The sequence below is a fragment of the Oryza sativa genome, chromosome 12, assembly GCF_034140825.1.
Source record: "Oryza sativa Japonica Group chromosome 12, ASM3414082v1".
Taxonomy (NCBI): domain Eukaryota; kingdom Viridiplantae; phylum Streptophyta; class Magnoliopsida; order Poales; family Poaceae; genus Oryza; species Oryza sativa.
In genome coordinates this window covers 3,364,893-3,383,316 of record NC_089046.1, presented here as the reverse complement: position 1 = coordinate 3,383,316, position 18,424 = coordinate 3,364,893, and the positions used below count along the sequence as shown (strand labels likewise).

The window sequence follows — 18,424 nt, the reverse complement described above, 5'->3', positions numbered from 1 at the left end:
CAATAAATATACACTTAACAGTTAACACTCTGAAAAATAAAGAAGACAGGAACTGAGGAAGTTGAATCCTTCGGTGCTAGTGAACTATTGAACTACTATAGAACAAATCAATGAAACAAGCCGTCGCCACCGGAAAACATAACTACTATTGAACTACCTAGAACAAATCAATGCAATGAATCAATGAATCAAGCCCCTCACGCAATCCATGCCAGGCCGGCGAGCCGTGGTCGTTCGGTTGCCGCATCGCGTACCTGTCAACCTGTGTGGTGGCCTGGTGGACTGGCGGCCTGCACGCCTGGCCGAGCCCCAACGCCGCACGGCCGCAGCCGTCGACGCGCCGCCTGCACGCCTCGGCGCCTCCTGCCGCCGACGCAGCCGCGTACGCCGCAGCCGGAAGCCTCTGCCGCAGCCGCCGACGAGCACGCTGCAGACTAGACTGCAGTCGCCGCCGCCCGACGCGCTGCCTAGGCTCCTACCCACCTTGGCGCCGCCTTCCGCCGACGCAGCAGGAAGTCGCCGCCGCCGCACTGCCGCACGTCCTCGCCGCCACACCGCGCACGTCCTCGGTCCTCTGGTTAGGGTTTGGCCGATTTGGGAATTAGGGCTTTGGTTTGCTGTGCCTAGGCGAGGAGGGGAAATGAACTAGTTGTGGCCCAAACTGATTGTGGGCTGAGATGAAAGGGGAGGGAAGTGGGAAATTTAGGCCCAATAGAGAAGAAACGATGAAACAGGGCCCAAAATGAGTAGTTTTAGCCTTTTTCTTTAATTTCTTGAATACATATACGAGGTATAGAGTACATATACTTATTTTTTTTGTCTAAAAATCTTGGGTATACGTCTGAATACCCTTGAATCAATAGTGGGCCCGCCCCTGTTCTTAATGCTAGGTTTCTTTTTTTTTTTCAAATTTCTCAGGTCATTAGCGATACGAGGGTTCTCATCTCTTGCTTGGGCAGTCCTTTACACGTGGCCAATGCTTCTCACCAGTCATGAATTGTGGTCATTGGCTTCCATGATGTCGGTTTGGGTTGCTCCTATGACGTTTACGTTACAATCATGTTCCATATCCTTATAGTGTATCTGTATTCCGAGGTAGAAAGTTGTCTCCGGGACTTGTATGTAAGTGGATAGTATGTGTCATTTAATCAACCTCTCATTGATAGCCTTTTAGATGTTTAGACTCTTATCTACATGACCAACCAGATGAAGGACTTGCACTTAAGTGGGGCTCAAGCTTTCCAGATCAGCGTATCGAACAAGAACTAATGGATCGCTTTCCAGCCATGGTGATGGTGGCGTCCGCTTGCCACGGCCTCTCCCACCACCCTCTCCTGCGCTCCAGCACCAGCAGCGATCCCATCCTCTCCTCACCTTGGCTCCTCCGGCACCTGCTTCCGCTTCCCGCCGTCGCCGGCCTCCTCTCCTAGTGCGGGTCCGACTACTGAACAGGGTTTAAAAAATCATGCACTTATCGTGGTTATCACGTATGGTAACCTTTTCGGTTTTTGAAACCTCGGTATACCTCGCGGTAACCACACAATCTTTATGGTAACCGCCAAACCATGGGGTGATGGTAACCCCACCCAAAACGGTTTGGTGAACCCTGCTACTAACTCGTCAAATTTGATATTCGAGCTGCTTCTTCTCCTCGCAATTGCCAATTTCCCGGGGTGAAACGCGATGGCCTTGATCTGAAGTTGACGACTTGAGCATTGTGTCGGAACCTGAAACTGTAAGGCTGGCCGGACGCAAGGGAATGCAATCTGTTTTTTTTTTTTTTGGGCGAGGGAATGCAATCTGTTTGATTTATTGGTTGTTTACTTGCAAACACAACTGGATGATTTGATGCCGGGAAATGCTGAGTGGATTTCGATGATAGTTTTGGAAAAGAAAATTTGACAGGATAATGTGGCATGATTATGTGCAGAGCCGAGGCGAGGGTTCAGGCTTTTTTGGGTTTCCTCACTGTTGAAGCCTTTTTCGCTATCAACATTACTGACAAGTTCCCGAGTTCTGGACCTCTAATGGGTCATTGTGATCTGTTCTTGTATCTTTTTTCAAGCAGATTCATCCTTTCTTGTAACGCTGATAACCCATCTTTTTTTTTTGTCTATGTTGCACATTTTTGTTACATGATGTAATAGTATATATGGTTATGTTGTACTCCTGATTGACTAGCTCTTGTTTTACTCCCCTTTTTACACCCTTTTTCGTTTCTTGACCGAAGGAGTATCTCATGACGCAGTGGCCGAAATGTCTATATCAGAGTGTTGACCAGAATGATTTGCTGGTTGTTGGTCCCGGAGTGCTTGGTTATTGTCTTTACGTTTAAATGGGATGAGAACATTTAGGAGAACTTCTGCATTTCTTATGATCAGAGATTTCCTTGGTATGCTGTCTGCATCCTATGATCTTTTACTATCTACGCATATTATTTGCAGGATGCTGCTTCGCTTGCCATTGCCATCATGAGATTGCCTTCATGAGAAAGAGATTTCGTGACCGTGTCTTTGTGGGCTGTGACAATCAGCCCCTCTCCAGGTCACTGCACACTTCATCTTCTTTTGATGTGCATAGTGAGTTCACTAATTCGATGGCCAGCAGCATTGCAGTGCAGGCAAGAAATAATGGATCGGGTTAACAGAAGCAGGAATTTTGACACACAATTTCAAGGCTTCACTGGTCAGCCACTAGTTGCAATTGGCGTGATTTCCTGCACAAACATTTGTCACCACATTACATGGTCAGTGACTCTGTGTATTGATCTTTTTTTTTTTGAACTTCTGTGTATTGATCTTTTGACAACAGGGATTGATGGTCCGTTAGGGAAAAGGATGCAGATATGAACCATTGTCTGAAAAGCCTTCTTTTTCGAGACAGCTTAACAATATTTTCGTTGGTTAAAAATCAATTAATTGTCGAACGATTGCGCTTGCACAGCATCGTCGCTTTGGGCTGAACTGGCATTAAAAAAAGTACTCATCCATGGATCTATTGTTTCACATTACCTCAGCTATCAAGGCACAATTTGCAGACACCATGAACTGTACAGAAGTACAAACGCAAAACCCATGCCAGGACGAAAATAAGGAGGCACTACTTCATCACCAGTTGAGCATCCTCCCCTACACAGTTACAGAAGGAATATAAAAAACACGAAGGAAAGAGCACTAGCAAGAGACGATTTCAGCTTCACCAAAGCCATAGGAGCTGAAATGCTTGACCCTGAATTTCCACTCGCCATTGACGGCATCGAAAGAGATGAACTCAGCACCCTGCTCCTCAGCTTTCTTCACCAGCATCTCCTTGTACTTGTCCACCCTCGGACCCTCTGTGTACTGATCCCCCGTCTTCTTGTTCATGCACTTGATATTGAGAAGGGTCACCACGGCAGCTTTATTCAGACCCTCACCAACAGGGGGCTTCTTGCTATCGTCCTTGTACACGATCACTTCACGGTTATTGAATTCCACAATGGACTCCAGATCAAGGCCCCTCACGTCCGTTTCTCCAATAAACTTGATGCTACCGTAATCATGACGTCCCACAGCAAAATCCCTCACACGACTGCAGTAGCCTGGTTCAGCACGTTCTTTGGCAGCAAGCTCCTCCAGACTAGGCTCTGTATAATAATCGGCATGCACTAGCTTAGGCACAAGCCTCTCAACAGAAGTACCATTCCCATGCCTTGTCACAGTATCAGGCTCATTTGATGCACGGTCATCACGCTGGATGCCATTTTCGATTGAAGTAGACCTGGTTGGTGAAATAGCCAGAGGGCCTGCAAAACATCGTTAAATTAGAAACTGATAATTGCACATTAGGGTTCACGGTAAAACAGTTAAATATGCCATGGTAGGCTGGTAGTCGAGGCAAAATGAACGAAACAAATGATTCTAAATGATGATTTACAATGCTGCAAAAGCTGTCATAGAAGGGAGACAGAATGGGGTATGATATAAATCTTTAATGCTATAAAACTGCATGTCCACAAGGTAGGCTTCAGTACTGCACTAACAAGAATTACCTTTATGTTTATCTGTATCAACTAAATTCTTTGGAATTGGCTGCCTGTCAACAGTGCCACGTGAAGGCCACTGATCAATTGGACGGATTATAAGATTCCTCGGGTTCTCTCTAGGAATGAAAAACGCATCAGCTTTTGGTGTTGCAGGAGATTCTTCGTCATCAGCAAAGAATGGGACCTAAAGGAATAAAAAAGATGATCATCATGTTTAATGTGTTTTTTTCTTAATGCTTGCAGAACACCCCAAACAACAAAAATCATAAAACATATTGTGATACAAACTTGCAAGTATACCTTGCCATCAGATATCGGATTATATTTTCTGGGCAGCACTTTTATCCTTCTCTGCGACAAATGCCTAGGAACCACCATGGATAATGATGTCCTGTTCGTAAGAGGCTTATCAGCAACCTGCAAAAGAGTAGAATGTCTCAATCTGCTATGCACTTTTCTTGTATCTCAATCAGCAGACAAACTTGCTAACAATCCTTCTATAGTAAGCTCAGGTGCTCATGCACTCTACTTTAACAATCAAAATAGTTAAGACAGTAATAATACTAACTGGCAAACTTGAGATTCCATATTGAACAGAAGGGGCTGATCCACCATTCCCAATGGACATCTGAGGCATTGCTGGCAGAGTACCGAAGGGATTTGTAACAAGAGCTGGTTGCATGACCATATTGGACTGGCTAGGAGTTCTGCATTCAATATGAAATAGGAAGTTACAAATTAGAGGATGTTAGCCTGTCATAAGAATGGGTCCCACATAATAGGCTTGCCCAGAACTCATTTGTAAAGGCAACTAAATTGTGATACTTTTCAAAACCCTGTTCTATTAATCTCGGCATTAAATATCAGTATGAACTATCAAACTGTAGTTTAACTTCAACATAGTGCATACTAAGCAAACCAGTGGCCCCACCTAAAATGAAATAGATAAAAAAGGAAATGAACAATTATTTGCATTCAAAAAGTAAATGAAAGATATCATACGGCTGTCCAAAAGGTGCCTGATTCATAGTGTTGGAAATGCCAGGAAATCCACCAGTAGGAGCTGCAGTAACCATGCATGCACAAGCACAAAAGTAAGTTAACCCAATTTTGCTTAACCAAGTAAAAGAATCTGAGATTGATTAGGAGACAAAACACAAACCTGTTTGAGTTTGAGGTTGGAAGGAGAACATGCTTGGAGTAGGGGCAGATTGTTGAAACGCCGTCTGAATCAGAAGGAGCAAAGTCAATGTTGTTAGCAGTGATACTTTTAACAAGTAAATATAAGGAGTACATGAGAAGAGAATAAGATAGATCATAGATGTATCAGTGTTATAAGGAAAATCAATCCAACCTAAATATGAAAATAGCTAGAAGACGGATGCTTACTGATGAAAAGGGTGAAGACATGCTGCCAAACAGTCCACCAGTCATTCCAGGGGTAGGTGTGCTGAATAGGCTTCCAGTAGAGAAAGCTGGAGTGCTCAATCCGAACCCTGATGATGCCTGGGTAAATGGCTGTTGCGCAAACGCCGGGGAAGAACTAAATAGCCCAGCTGATTGAGTGTTAACCAAGGACAAGCCAGTACTGAATGAACTGGGGTTTGATAATGATGCGCCAAACGGAGAAGAAGAAGCAAAACCAGGAGTAGAATTTGCAAACAGAGAACTGCTTGTTTGTGTAAATAATGGGATACTTGTAGTTGATGCAAATGGACTTGAGCTTGCTGCTGATGTATTATTGAATGGTGAATTGAACAATGTTGTGGAAGTAGAACCGAAACCAGTGGAAGGCTTGGCAGCAAATGGATTGCTAACGGATGTCGTTTGGAATGCATTTGAAGTTTGGAATGCATTTGAAGGGTTCTGGGGAAATTGATTGTTCAGTGGGGATGGGAAGCTAGGGGTTGCTGCTGGAGTTCCTGAAGGATTAGGTCCACCTGAAGGTTCAAAAATCAAGAGTTACTCAAAAGTGATAAAGAAAAAAGGCACATGGAACCAAGCATATAATAATGCAGAATGAGCTACAGGAGCATAAAGGACCTTGTTTTATCACTAGATTTTATCATTCTAATCAACAAAAAACACTTACACTGTAGCAGAAGCTAGTACATGATAATTACTTCGTTTCTTTTAAACATGCAAATACAATTAACTATAATGGTTCAAGAGATTGTTAGTAAATGAAGCAATCAACTCACTCCCAAAAATGCCTCACCTTTGTCTCCACGTTGGTAATCCTCCCACCTCAACTCTTCATGACTCTTCGCTTTGTATGCCTCCATGGCTGATATAGAATCCAACTTTGCAGTGGGCTGAGCACCACTTGTAGCACTATCCGCGTCTGGAGTTTGAGTATAGGGTTGAATTCTGGTTCCTCCTGCTTGGTTCCCAAATGATGTTTGCCCAAATGTCGGTGCTGCTGTCTGTGAGCCTGAAACTCCCCCCAAAAAGACACATTCAAGATGGAATGGATGAAACATGCGATTGCCATGATAAAAAAAAGGGACTAAGCTATCAGCGGGAAAGAAGGGAAAGAAAAGGTTCACAGATGCAAGACATAGAGTCATAACAAAAGAACCTGACATAAAGCAGTTATAGAATGTCAGGGGAAGACTATTAACATGGTGTGTCACAACTAAGCAACCCAACTTGTGAAACATAACTGAGTGAGAAACAAAATGAAAACTTACCAAATGGAGAAGTCTGTGCACCAAAAGGAGATGTAGATGTTCCAAAAGGAGTGCTACCAAATGTAGATGCTGTTTGACCAAAAGATGGTGAAGAGCCAAAGCTAAAAGCACTCGTTGATGTGCCAAATGAAGCTGAGCTTGAAGCTCCAAATCCTGGAGTGCTACTTGCACCGAAGGCTGGGGTACCTGAAGATCCAAAGCCACTAGAACCAAATGCTGGGGCACTGGTAGCACCGAATAATGATGGCGATGTTGAACCAAATGCTGGGGTGGTGGTGCCAAATGCTGGTGTAGTTGTGGCACCAAAGGCCGGCGTGCTTGATGCACCAAAAGTGCTGCTACCAAATGCTGGTTGTGTTTGCTGGAATGTGCCTCCAAAAGCATTGGATTGGCTAGGAGAGGAACCAAAACCACCAAAGCTTGGCTTTTGTCCAAATAATGATGATCCTGCAAATTTGCGGATTGTTGTGTCACATGTCATACAAAATGATAGCTCTGAAGAGCAATTAAAACAACAACATTGTGGGCTGCCACTAGCCCACTATTCAGGAAAATTCAATTGAGCATCTGTATAACAAATGTAGAAATCATAACACGCCATGATTCAATGTTCTGGTATATAACCATGGTTAATCGAAATACTCAGTGGAGCTTACTACTAAGAGAGAACCTACAAGATACTCATGTCAGCCTTTGTACTTTCATTAAGCAAGTTTACCATTCTTAACTATGATGCAGCAGGCACACACATATCAAGTCTAGTGCTATTTTATGCTTTCACAAAAAGGGAGTGGATGGTATGTGACAATTTAAGGCAAATGAACTAGTACTCTCAGGATTCTCACTTTTTTTTCTCGCTAGTTTTGATTCAAAGAAACACTGTCATGTCATCTATCACGAACTTCAAACAACCAAAAAAAACTGAAAATAGTCAATATAGATTGCAAATTCAGCTTCAAACTATTGTCCTAGATACACAATTGGAGGTTGCACTCGACAGTATATACCAACTCTATTCTAGACTTTTCAGCAAACATAGGCAACCAGCAGCGGCAGTAAAAAATCAAATCAAATAAGAACATATTTTCTAGCATTGCATTTTTTCTGCATAAACAATCGTGGGAGAATCAATTTATAGAAACAGGATTCAATAATCGCACGTAACAGAAAAGGAAATGCCCATCAAGCTAGAAACTACTCCCTCCGTTTCATATTATAAGACTTTCTAGCATTGCCCACATGAAAGTCTTATAATATGAAACGGAGGAAGTACTGTATATTGAATAGAGCCAGGACAGCTTTACAGACAGTTTTACTATGCTACGAATGAAATGCTGAGAAAATATGTGCAACCAGTGGATGTCCGATAAAAGTGAACAGTGCTTAGTTCTAAGTTGAAGAAAATGATAATGTGGAAAGAAAATGAATGCCAGAAGTACAAACCGCTGCCAAAGGTGGACGATGTGGCGCCAAATGCAGGGGCTGGTGATGCACCAAAAGCTGGCGCAGAGCTCCCAAATGGAGAGGATGATGGAGTGCCAAACGCCGGAGTGGATGGCTGGCCGAAGGCCCCAGCGGACGTCGCGCCAAACGCCGGGGTGGATGGCTGGCCAAAGGCACCTGTGGACGTGGAGCCAAACGCTGGAGTGGACGGCTGGCCAAAGGCCCCCGTGGACGTCGTGCCAAAAGGTGAGCCTCCTGTCTGTGCCCCAAACGTGGTGGTCGGGCTGCCAAATGGTTTCGGCGCGAACGGATTGGAGGTGGAGGTGCTGGCCTGGCCAAATCCTGTCTGGGCCCCAAAAGGGTTGCTTGAGGTCTGGCCGAAAGGGCTAGTGGACGACTGCCCAAATGCTGCGAGGAACAAACATATCATATCACATTAATCATATATCAATATGCTATCTATATAGCAGATGTCCATATACACTTGTAGCATTGCAAGAATGAAAACAATTAGCACGCGACACATCGCGGGATATCGATTCGCCGAAAACATGATCCACAATGCCATTAACAGTGGAACAAGACATCCCGTGCCATCAACACTACGATTCGGCATGCGGCGCGGATCATCGTAGAGATCTGTGGAGCAGTATTAGCAGAAATAACAACGCCGATACTAACATGAGGCGCGGAGCAGTGAGGAGCGAGAAAACCCTAGCTAGGGCACGGCCGAACAAGTGGTGGATGCGGCGGGGGGAGAGAATCCGGGGTGAGGGAGGCGCTTACGGTTGCTGGAGCCGAACATGGCTGCTTGCTCGGGGACGAGGCCCGCGGCGGCGGCGGCGGCGGCGGCGGCCTCTTGGTCCCCCTCTTCTCCTCCCCCTCCCCTCCTGAGTGGGGTGGAGGTGGAATCGCCGGTGGGTTGTGGGTTGCTGCGGACGATTAGGATCTAGGAGGGAGAGCGGCGAGCGGGGCGGCGACTTGCGGCGGCGGCGGCGGCGGCGCGGAGAGGTTGATGGGGGTAGCGAGAGGGAGGAGACGGGAGAGGAGGGCGGAGGGTGACGAAGCGAGGAGGAAGGAAGAGGTAGGACGGAAGAGGAGGGGCAGGAATGTCAATTTACTTGCCCTTTCCGTTTTTAATAAAAATAATAAAATACCGGAGTAGAAATAAAGAAAGAAATGGGAGTATCTATGCATCTTTCGAAAGATTTCTATGATTATATCACACAGATTTTTAATCTTTGAATTAAAATCTAATAGACACAGGTAAAAGACAAAAGAACAACTAAGAAATACCATAATGGACACCAATTACCATATCTTCAAGCAAAAACCAAATCTAATATAAATTTCAAAACTTACATGCGAAGATTCAAAATTACACTATAACTTCAAAAGTTACAATGTAAGTTTCATAAATTACATTGTAAATTAAAAGAAAATACACTATAAATTTAAGTGAGAAAATCGAGTGAGATATAAGAAAAAAAATCTTTCGAGTGAGATATAGCAAAATCGGAAAGAAATAGAGTTTTTAGCGGACGAAAAATTCCTAATTCCTTAACATGTTTGGTAGAACTCCAACTCCTAAATTTAAGGTCTGTTTGGCACAACTTTAGTTCCAGCTCCATTTTTTCTGGAGCTAAAGTCTAGTTAAACAGTTTCAGCTCCACCTAAAATGTGAGCGGAGCTGGGTTGAGCACTCTCACAAAATGAACTAGAGAGATGGAGCTGGGTTTAGGCAGCTCCACAACTCCACTCCAAACTCAACTCCTGGAGCTAAATGGAGCTGGAGCTGGAGCTGTGCCAAACATGTCCTAACACAAAGTATTTTGTGAGAATGCTTTACTCCATTACCATTTTAGTGGAGCCAAAAATATTTGGTTGAGGTTCAACTCCAAGATAGGTGGAGCTAGAACTGTAGCTGTGCCAAAGATGCCCACTCTTATCCCAACAAGTCCTATGGATGTTATGAAAGAAAGAGAATATATATATATATATATTTTTTTACAAACTATGAATGGGTTTGTGATGCTATTTAAGGGTATGTTCAGTACTCTCTTTTTTTTTTTACTTATACTCCCTTATTTTATATGCAAACACTTTTCGAACTGCTATACGATATTTTTTTAAAAAAAAGATTTATATAGTTAAGTTGTTTTAAAAACCATATTAATTTTATTTTAGGTGCCTTTTAGTATAATTGATTTGTTTATGTTATGTGCACTTGTAGTAGAATTAATTTGTTCACCTTTTTATATTTGTGGTCATGTCCACTTTTTTATAAGAGTGAATAAAATTATTTTTCACTTGTCATTAACTTGATGACCGACACACTCTACAATAGTACAATATACCCTGAAAAATATAAATTACTTAACAATGCATCGTTTGTTAGTTTAAAAGAGATTAAAAAAAATTAAAAGCCTTGTGGATAAGAGTATTTCTTGATAAATTATCATTCCTCAAAATAATTTTACCAAAACTTTCATAGCACGGAAAATAATTTTAATCAACAAAACTGCATTTCAATATTTTAATAAAATGTGAACTAAATTCCTTTTCACATCAAGTGGACGGAACCTAGCCCATTCCTTTATTTCCCCGACAATGTGGCTTCAACTCGGCTTCAAGTACTGTAAGCATTTGCATGGGTTCGTTTGAACCACAAGATTTTGTCTTGTTGAACCCTATATGAAATGAAATGAATCCACATGAATGTGTAACAACAAATTGTTCGGTAACTCTGAAGAATAATCACAGGAACTTCAAGACATAAGGTGAAACATAAGGCTCTAACTTATGTTAGTTTTCCTCTAAAGTTCCAACCAAAAGAATCAATTCCATTGGAATTTCCTTGTGGGGGGTTGAGAACAAATCTTTTGCTCATGGAAAATGGAGCGATCTATTAGCATGTGATTAATTAAATACTTCCTATGTCCCAGAATATAAGGGATTTTGAAGGGATGTGATATATCCTAGTACTATAAATCTGGACATGCTCACTGTCCAGATTCGTAGTACTACGATATGTCACATCCCTCCAAATCCCTTATATTATAGGATTTGTAGTACTAAGATATGTCACATCCCTCCAAATCCCTTATATTATGAGACGGAGGGAGTATTAGCTATTTTTTTTTCAGAAATAGATCAACATGATTTTTTAAGCAACTTTCGTATATGAACTTTTTGCAAAAAAAAAAAAAAACACACCATTTAACTAATTTTTTTTTTCAAAATGGATCAATATGATTTTTTTAAGGAACTTTCGTATGAAAAAAAAAACACACGAGGGATTAGCAACGAACACAGGGTTTTTGTGAAAGCCAATCCATTGGCCCAAACCTCTGGATTTCCTCTTTTTATTTTTACTCATGATAGGACTCTTAGTCTTAGAGCACGAAATTTAAGGGAAAAGTTATGGCCATTACTGAGAATGCTTTGATACTAAAAGATATTTCACTTGTTCATTGGAATGTAATCATTGTTTAAAAAACGCACGTATGGATCTGTTTCTACCATTAACTAAGACTTGCACAATTTTCAGACACCATGAATCAGAAATAGAGATGATACTCATGGCAGGATGAAAACAGCTACCCCAAAAGATTAGAGCAAAAACATGTAACAAGGAGGCACTATTTACTACACTATATAATCACCAATTCAGTTCAGCATCCTCCTCTACAGAACCAGTTACAGATAGGAAACACAAAAAAACAAAAAAAAAAGAAGAAAAAGAACACTAGCAAGAGTCGATCTCAGCTTCACCAAAGCCATAGGAGCTGAAATGCTTGACCCTGAATTTCCACTCGCCCTTGGCAGCATCGAATGAGATGAACTCAGCACCCTGCTCCTCAGCCTTCTTCACCAGTATCTCCTTGTACTTGCCCACCCTCGGACCCTCTGTGTACTGCTCCCCCGTCTTCTTGTTCATGCACTTGATATTGAGAAGGGTCACCACGGCAGCTTTATTCAGACCCTCACCAACAGGGGGCTTCTTGCTATCGTCCTTGTACACGATCACTTCACGGTTATTGAATTCCACAATGGACTCCAGATCAAGGCCCCTCACGTTGGTTTCTCCAATAAACTTGATGCTACCGTAATCATGACGTCCCACAGCAAAATCCCTCACACGACTGCAGTAGCCTGGTTCAGCACGTTCTTTGGCAGCAAGCTCCTCCAGACTAGGCTCTGTGTAATAATCGGCATGCACTAGCTTAGGCGCAAGCCTCTCAACAGAAGTACCATTCCCATGCCTTGTCACAGTATCAGGCTCATTTGATGCACGGTCATCACGGTGGATGCCATTTTCGATTGAAGTAGACCTGGTTGGTGAAATGGCAGTCTTGTTGAACTCCCTCTCAGCCAAAGAGCCTGCAAAACATCCTCAAATTAACATCCGATAATTGCACATTTAGGTGCAAAATGAAGAGACAAATATAGTAGTTTTAACAATGATTTACAATGCCGCACATGCTGCCTTTGCTGCACATCTCATGGAAGAGAGGCACAAGGGGATGCTAAAATCTTTAACACTACAAAACTGCATGTATGTGAAGTAGTAGAACTTAAGTAGAAAGAATTACCTTCATGTTCATCAATATCAGCTGAATTCTTTGGAATTTGTTGCCTGTCCATTGTGCCACGTGAAGGCCACTGATCAATTGGTCGGATTACCAGATTTCTTGGGTTCTCTCTAGGGATGAAAAAAGCATCAGCTTTTGGTGTTGCAGGAGATTCTTCATCATCAGCAAAGAATGGAACCTAAAGAACAAGAAAGATGAGCATCATGTCAAATGTTTTCTTAATGCTTGCAGAACATTCCAACAAAAAATCATAAAACAACTTGACATACAAAAAGCTTGCAAGTCTTTACCTTGCCATCAGATATCGGATTATATTTTCTTGGCAGCAATTTTATCCTTCTCTGTGACAAATGCCTAGGAACCACCATGGATAATGACGCCCTGCTCGTATGAGGCTTCTCAGCAACCTGCAAGACAGCAGAATGAATCAATCAAACATGCAAACTTTTCTGTCCTTTCTGAAATTCTCAGAAGAGCAACTTGCCAGCAGACAATCTAAACCATCTAATAGGACAATCAAGATAGTTAAGGCAGTAATAACACTGACCGGCAAACTTGAGATTCCATATTGAACAGAAGGGGCTGATCCACCATTCCCAATGGACATCTGAGGAGTCGCTGGCAGCATCCCGAATGGATTTTTAACAAGAGCTGGTTGCATGACCATATTGGACTGGCTAGGGGTTCTGCATTTAATATGAAACAGGAAATTGCAACTTAAATGAGGACATATTAATCTGTCATTAAAAAAAACTCCCAATGCTTGCCAAAGTTCATTTGAGGGTAACTGAATTGTGATACTTCTCAAAACACTGTTCTGTTAATCGCTACATCACATATCAGTATAAACGATCACATTGTTGTTCATATTCAACTTACCAAAGCAAATCAGTTGCTCTGCCTATCTACAAGAAATATATATAACGGAAAAGAACATTTTTTTGCATTTGAGAAGTAGATGGAAGAGATCATACGGCTGTCCAAAAGGTGCCTGATTTGTATTGGAAACGCCAGGAAATCCACCAGTAGAAGCTGCAGTAACCATGTATGTACATGAACAAAAGTAAGTTAACTCGACTTTGCTCTCCAAGTAGAAGAACTGGAGATCGATTAGGACACAAAACACTAACCTGTTTGAGCTGGAGGTTGGAACAAAATGCTGGGCATTTGAGCAGGGACAGGTTGTTGCAATGTCGGCTTAATCATAAAGGGGCAGAGTCAATTTGTTAACAGTGATACTTTTACAAAGGAAAGATAAGTAGTACAAAGATAAATGTATCAGAGTTATAAAGAAAATCACTCTGGCCAAAATATCAAAATAGCTAGAAAAAGAAGCTTACCGTTGAGGGTGAAGGCCCGCTGCCAAACAATCCACCAGTCGCCACAGGAGTAGGTGGGCTGAATAGGCTCCCAGAAAAAGATGGGAAGCTCGATGTGAACCCTGATGATGCCTGGCTGGGCTGTTGCACAATTGATGGGGAAGGACCAAATAGCCCAACTGATTGACTGTTAGTCCCAGACGTACTGAATGAGTTTTGGTTTATTGTGCCAAATAGAGAAGGACTAGAAGCGGAATTTACAAACTGAGAACAGTTTGTTTGTGTAGGAAATGGGTTACTTATAGTTGGTGCAAATGGGCTTGAGCTTGCTGGTGCTGTATTACTGGATATTGAATTGAACACGGATGAAATAGAACCAAAACCAGTTGAAGGCTGCTTGGGAGCAAATGGATTGTTCGCAGATGCTGATGGAAATGCATTTGGAGGGTTTGGGGAAAATTGGTTGTTGACTGGAGATGGGAAGCTAGGGGTCACTGCTGGAGTTCCTGAAGGATTTGGTCCACCTGAGGGTTAAAAAATAATGAATTACTCAAAAATTGTACAGAAAGAAGGCATATGGAACTAAACATATAATAATGCAGAATGAACTACAGAAGCATAAAAGGCTAGCTCTATCAGTATAATTTGCCATTTTAAATTTGTAATCAACCAAAAGTGCTTGAACTACGCCACCGCAGCAACTAATACATAAAAGTAACTTCGTTTATTTTTTTAAAGAAAAAACATGATAAAGAGTTCATGCAAAAGCAATTAAATGTGATGGTTAAAGAGATTGTTTACAAACGAAGTGCAAAACACACAATCCCAAAAAAAGACTCACCTTTGTCTCCACGCTGGTAATCTTGCCACCTCAGCTCTTCATGACTCTTCGCTTTGTATGCCTCCATGGCTGATATTGAGTTCAATTTTGCAGCAGGCTGAGTACCACTTGTAGCACTGTCCGCATCTGGTGTTTGAGTATAAGGCTGTATTCTGGTTCCTCCAGCTTGATTCCCAAATGATGTTTGCCCAAATGCTGGTGCTGTTGTCTGTGATCCTGAAACTCAAAGAAAACATTCAAGATAAGGCATCAGGGGATAGAAGTAGAGACAAAAAAGGATTGCAGAGGTGAGGCATCAGGGGATAACAAAAGAATCTAACACCAAGAAGTATAGCATGTGGAGGGGAAGACAATAAGATCATGGACAAAAACTTACCAAATGTAGATGTCTGTGAGCCAAAAGTAGATGAAGTTGTTCCAAAGGGAGTGCTACCGAATGTAGGTATTGTTTGACCAAAAGATGGAGAAGAGCCAAAGTTAAAAGCACTAGTTGACATGCCAGAGCTTGAAGCTCCGAATCCTGGAGTACTACCTGCACCAAAGGCTGTAGTACCTGAAGATCCAAAACCAGGAGTGGTGGATGAACCAAAGCCTGTAGAACCAAATGCTGGGGCACTTGAAGCACCGAATACAGATGTAGATGTTGAACCAAATGCTGGGGTGGTCGTGCCGAATGCTGGTGTAGTTGTGGCACCAAAGGATGGTGTAGTTGTGGTGCCAAAGGTCGGCGTGCTTGCCGCGCCAAAAGTGCTGCCACCAAATGCTGGTTGTGCTTGCTGGAATGGACCTCCAAAAGCACTAGACTGGCTAGGAGAAGAACCAAAACCGCCAAAGCTTGGCTTTTGTCCAAACAATGATGATCCTGCAAATTTGGTGGTTATCATGTCACACGTACTACAAAATGATAAATCAAAAAGATCAATTCATAACTCAAGATGATGAAACAACATCGCTCATTATTGAGAAACTGAGTATCTCTATAACAAATGTAGAAAACATCACATATCATATTTCAAGTTTCTCCTATAAGCATGTTTGATCAAAATACTCACAGTGGAACTTACTGCTATGGGAGAACTTACAAGATATACATATGTTAGCCTTTTTACTTTCCTTAAGCAAGTTTGAAAGATTATGATGAGGCAAGCACACTTATGTAGTACTTAGATGAGGCAAGATTGCCATTTTAAATTTTATTATAAAATATTGCTAGACTGTAATACATATGTGTGCTTGCCTCATCACAGTGGATAGTTAAGTTGCCAATTTAAGGAGAATTGACATTTTCATCCTCAGGCTCTCTCACCTTTTACTCCCGCATTTTGGTACTTAGTGGTCAAGCAAATATTACCTTATCTTTCACAAAATTCAAGCCCCGAAATTCTTCTACAGAACTAGTCATATAGAGATCACAAACTTGGTTGCAAACTGTTTGTCCTGGATAGCACAATCAATAAAGTTGCACTAGACAGTCTAGGCAGATTCTGTTGTAGAATTTCTCAGCAAAGTTGGACAACCAGCACTGCCAGCCCAACAAGAGAACCAAATAAAAAACATATTTTCTAGCATTGTTTCTTTTGTGAATAAACAAGCGCGAGAGCATCAGTTTATAAAATCGGGATTGCATAACTGTAGGTACCAGAAAAGGAAATGTCCAACGAGCTAAGGATCTACAATATACTGAATATATTTGAGAGCCAGAACGGCTTTATAGCCAGAGTTACTATGATAGCAATGAAATATTGAACAAATATGCACGACTAGTGCATATCCAGTAAAAGTGCATAGTATACATGGTTCTAAGTTGAATAAAATAACATACGGAAGAGAATGAATGCCGGAAGTACAAACCGCTGCCAAAGGTAGACGATGTGGCACCAAACACTGGGGCTGGTGATGCACCAAAAGCTGGTGTAGAGCTCCCAAATGGAGAGGATGACGGAGTGCCAAACGCCTGAGTGGATGGCTGGCCAAAGGCTCCGGTGGACGTTGAGCCAAACGCCGGAGCGGATGGCTGGCCAAAGGCTCCGGTGGACATTGAGCCAAACGCCGGAGCGGATGGCTGGCCAAAGGCTCCGGTAGACGTCGAGCCAAACGTCGGAGCAGATGGCTGGCCAAAGGCTCCGGTGGACGTCGTGCCAAAAGGTGAATTTCCTGTCTGTGCCCCGAATGCGGTGATCGGGCTGCCAAAGGGTTTCGGCGCAAAAGGATTGGTGGTGGTAGTGTTCGCCTGGCCAAATCCGCCTGTCTGTGCCCCGAATGGGTTGCTTGAGGTCTGCCCAAAAGGGCTAGTCGACGACTGCCCAAATGCTGCAAGGGACGAACAAATCATCACATCAGATGGTGATATAAACTTGTTGCATTGCAAAAACTAAATAGATTAGCATGTTATGCATCGCGCGCAATTAATTCGCTGAAAAGTTCATTGACGATGCATCAACAGTGGAAGATTATTATCCCGTGTTTTGAACATTGAACAATACGATAAGGCGGGGAGCACCCGTAGAAATCACCAAGTAGTAGTAGCAACAGTGGAAATTATCAAAACCAAAATACTAACAGGAGACGGGAAAACCCTATCTCGCTAGGGCACAATCGGACCAAGTGGCGGATGCGGCGGGCGGGAGAACCAGAGAAGAGGAGAGGAGGCGGCGGGGGGGCGCTTACGGTTGCTCGAGCCGAACATGGCTGCTTCCTTGGCAATGAGGGCCGCGGCTGCGGCTGCTGCGGCGGCGACTTCTTAGTCCTCCTCCTCCTCCTCCTGCTCCTCCTCCCCCTCCCCTCCTCTGCGTCGGCGGAATCGCCGGCGGGTAGGGTGGCTCAATGCCGGCGATTAGGATCTGAAGAGGACCGCGCGGCGTGCGGTGGGAGGTCGGCGGCGACTTCCCGCGGCGGGGAGCGGGGGATTCGGCGGCGGTGGCGACGGCGACTCGGCGGGGATGGGAAGGAAACCGGCGAGAGGAGGCGGAGGGAAGCGGAGGCAGAGAGGGGGAAGAAGAGAAGGTATATATACCGACGCTGATCTATTCCGCGTCGCGTGGCTTCAACGCTCAACGTCGAGGGCTTTTGCCTCTTCTGCTTCCGCGCCTGCGTGGAATTTCCGCCAACTTCTTTGGGCCCAAATCGAATTCCATCTACTTCTTCGGCCGGCTCGCGTGGAATTTACGCCGACTTGTTGGGCCCGCTTGGAATTTCCGCCAACATAATACGGCCCATTACAAAATGTGCTACTCATATGGCCCGTTTTTAGCAAGGGCAACTTCGTCGGGGGCTTTTAACTATTTGCCACTCTTACGAATGGTGCTTAACGATTTGCCACTAGACCCACATATCATAGACACATGAGGGCTCACATGTCATTGACAGAGCGTGGCAAATCGTTAATTGTCATGTCACAAGAGTGGCAAATAGTTAAATTTCCCACTTCGTGGTGTAGATTGTATAGCCCCTACGACCGAAACTGCAAAGAGTATGTACAATGGGTCTGTTCGGCTGTTCTATCTGCGGCA

At 43.2% G+C, this 18,424-nt stretch overlaps 2 protein-coding genes across 2 annotated transcripts; both read right to left on the bottom strand.

The window, feature by feature from the left end:
* Nucleotides 1-2,964: 2,964 nt before the first annotated feature.
* Nucleotides 2,965-9,213, bottom strand: LOC4351598 (nuclear pore complex protein NUP98A). Its single transcript, XM_015764725.3, has 11 exons — nt 8,947-9,213; nt 8,161-8,568; nt 6,718-7,164; nt 6,243-6,458; nt 5,414-5,964; nt 5,187-5,250; nt 5,027-5,087; nt 4,593-4,731; nt 4,325-4,441; nt 4,031-4,208; nt 2,965-3,784 (listed from the first exon to the last, which is right to left on the bottom strand). The coding sequence occupies exons 1-11, from the start codon at nt 8,963-8,965 to the stop codon at nt 3,174-3,176; spliced, it is 2,811 nt and encodes a 936-aa protein (XP_015620211.1). The 5' UTR covers nt 8,966-9,213; the 3' UTR covers nt 2,965-3,173.
* A 2,573-nt stretch (nt 9,214-11,786) lies between these two features.
* Nucleotides 11,787-17,960, bottom strand: LOC4351597 (nuclear pore complex protein NUP98A). Its single transcript, XM_015762965.3, has 11 exons — nt 17,583-17,960; nt 16,767-17,225; nt 15,292-15,777; nt 14,916-15,131; nt 14,096-14,598; nt 13,886-13,952; nt 13,730-13,787; nt 13,303-13,441; nt 13,046-13,162; nt 12,756-12,933; nt 11,787-12,543 (listed from the first exon to the last, which is right to left on the bottom strand). The coding sequence occupies exons 1-11, from the start codon at nt 17,599-17,601 to the stop codon at nt 11,909-11,911; spliced, it is 2,877 nt and encodes a 958-aa protein (XP_015618451.1). The 5' UTR covers nt 17,602-17,960; the 3' UTR covers nt 11,787-11,908.
* Nucleotides 17,961-18,424: the final 464 nt, after the last annotated feature.

What these genes read in the sequence shown, in the direction of transcription:
- LOC4351598 (XM_015764725.3), bottom strand. An exon ending in CAGGCACCTTTTGGACAGCC is followed by an intron (nt 4,732 to 5,026) that starts GTATGATATCTT and finishes TATTGAATGCAG; the next exon opens with AACTCCTAGCCAGTCCAATA. An exon ending in TGATACAGATAAACATAAAG is followed by an intron (nt 3,785 to 4,030) that starts GTAATTCTTGTT and finishes GATGTTTTGCAG; the next exon opens with GCCCTCTGGCTATTTCACCA.
- LOC4351597 (XM_015762965.3), bottom strand. An exon ending in ATGGAATCTCAAGTTTGCCG is followed by an intron (nt 13,163 to 13,302) that starts GTCAGTGTTATT and finishes GCTGTCTTGCAG; the next exon opens with GTTGCTGAGAAGCCTCATAC. An exon ending in TGATATTGATGAACATGAAG is followed by an intron (nt 12,544 to 12,755) that starts GTAATTCTTTCT and finishes GATGTTTTGCAG; the next exon opens with GCTCTTTGGCTGAGAGGGAG.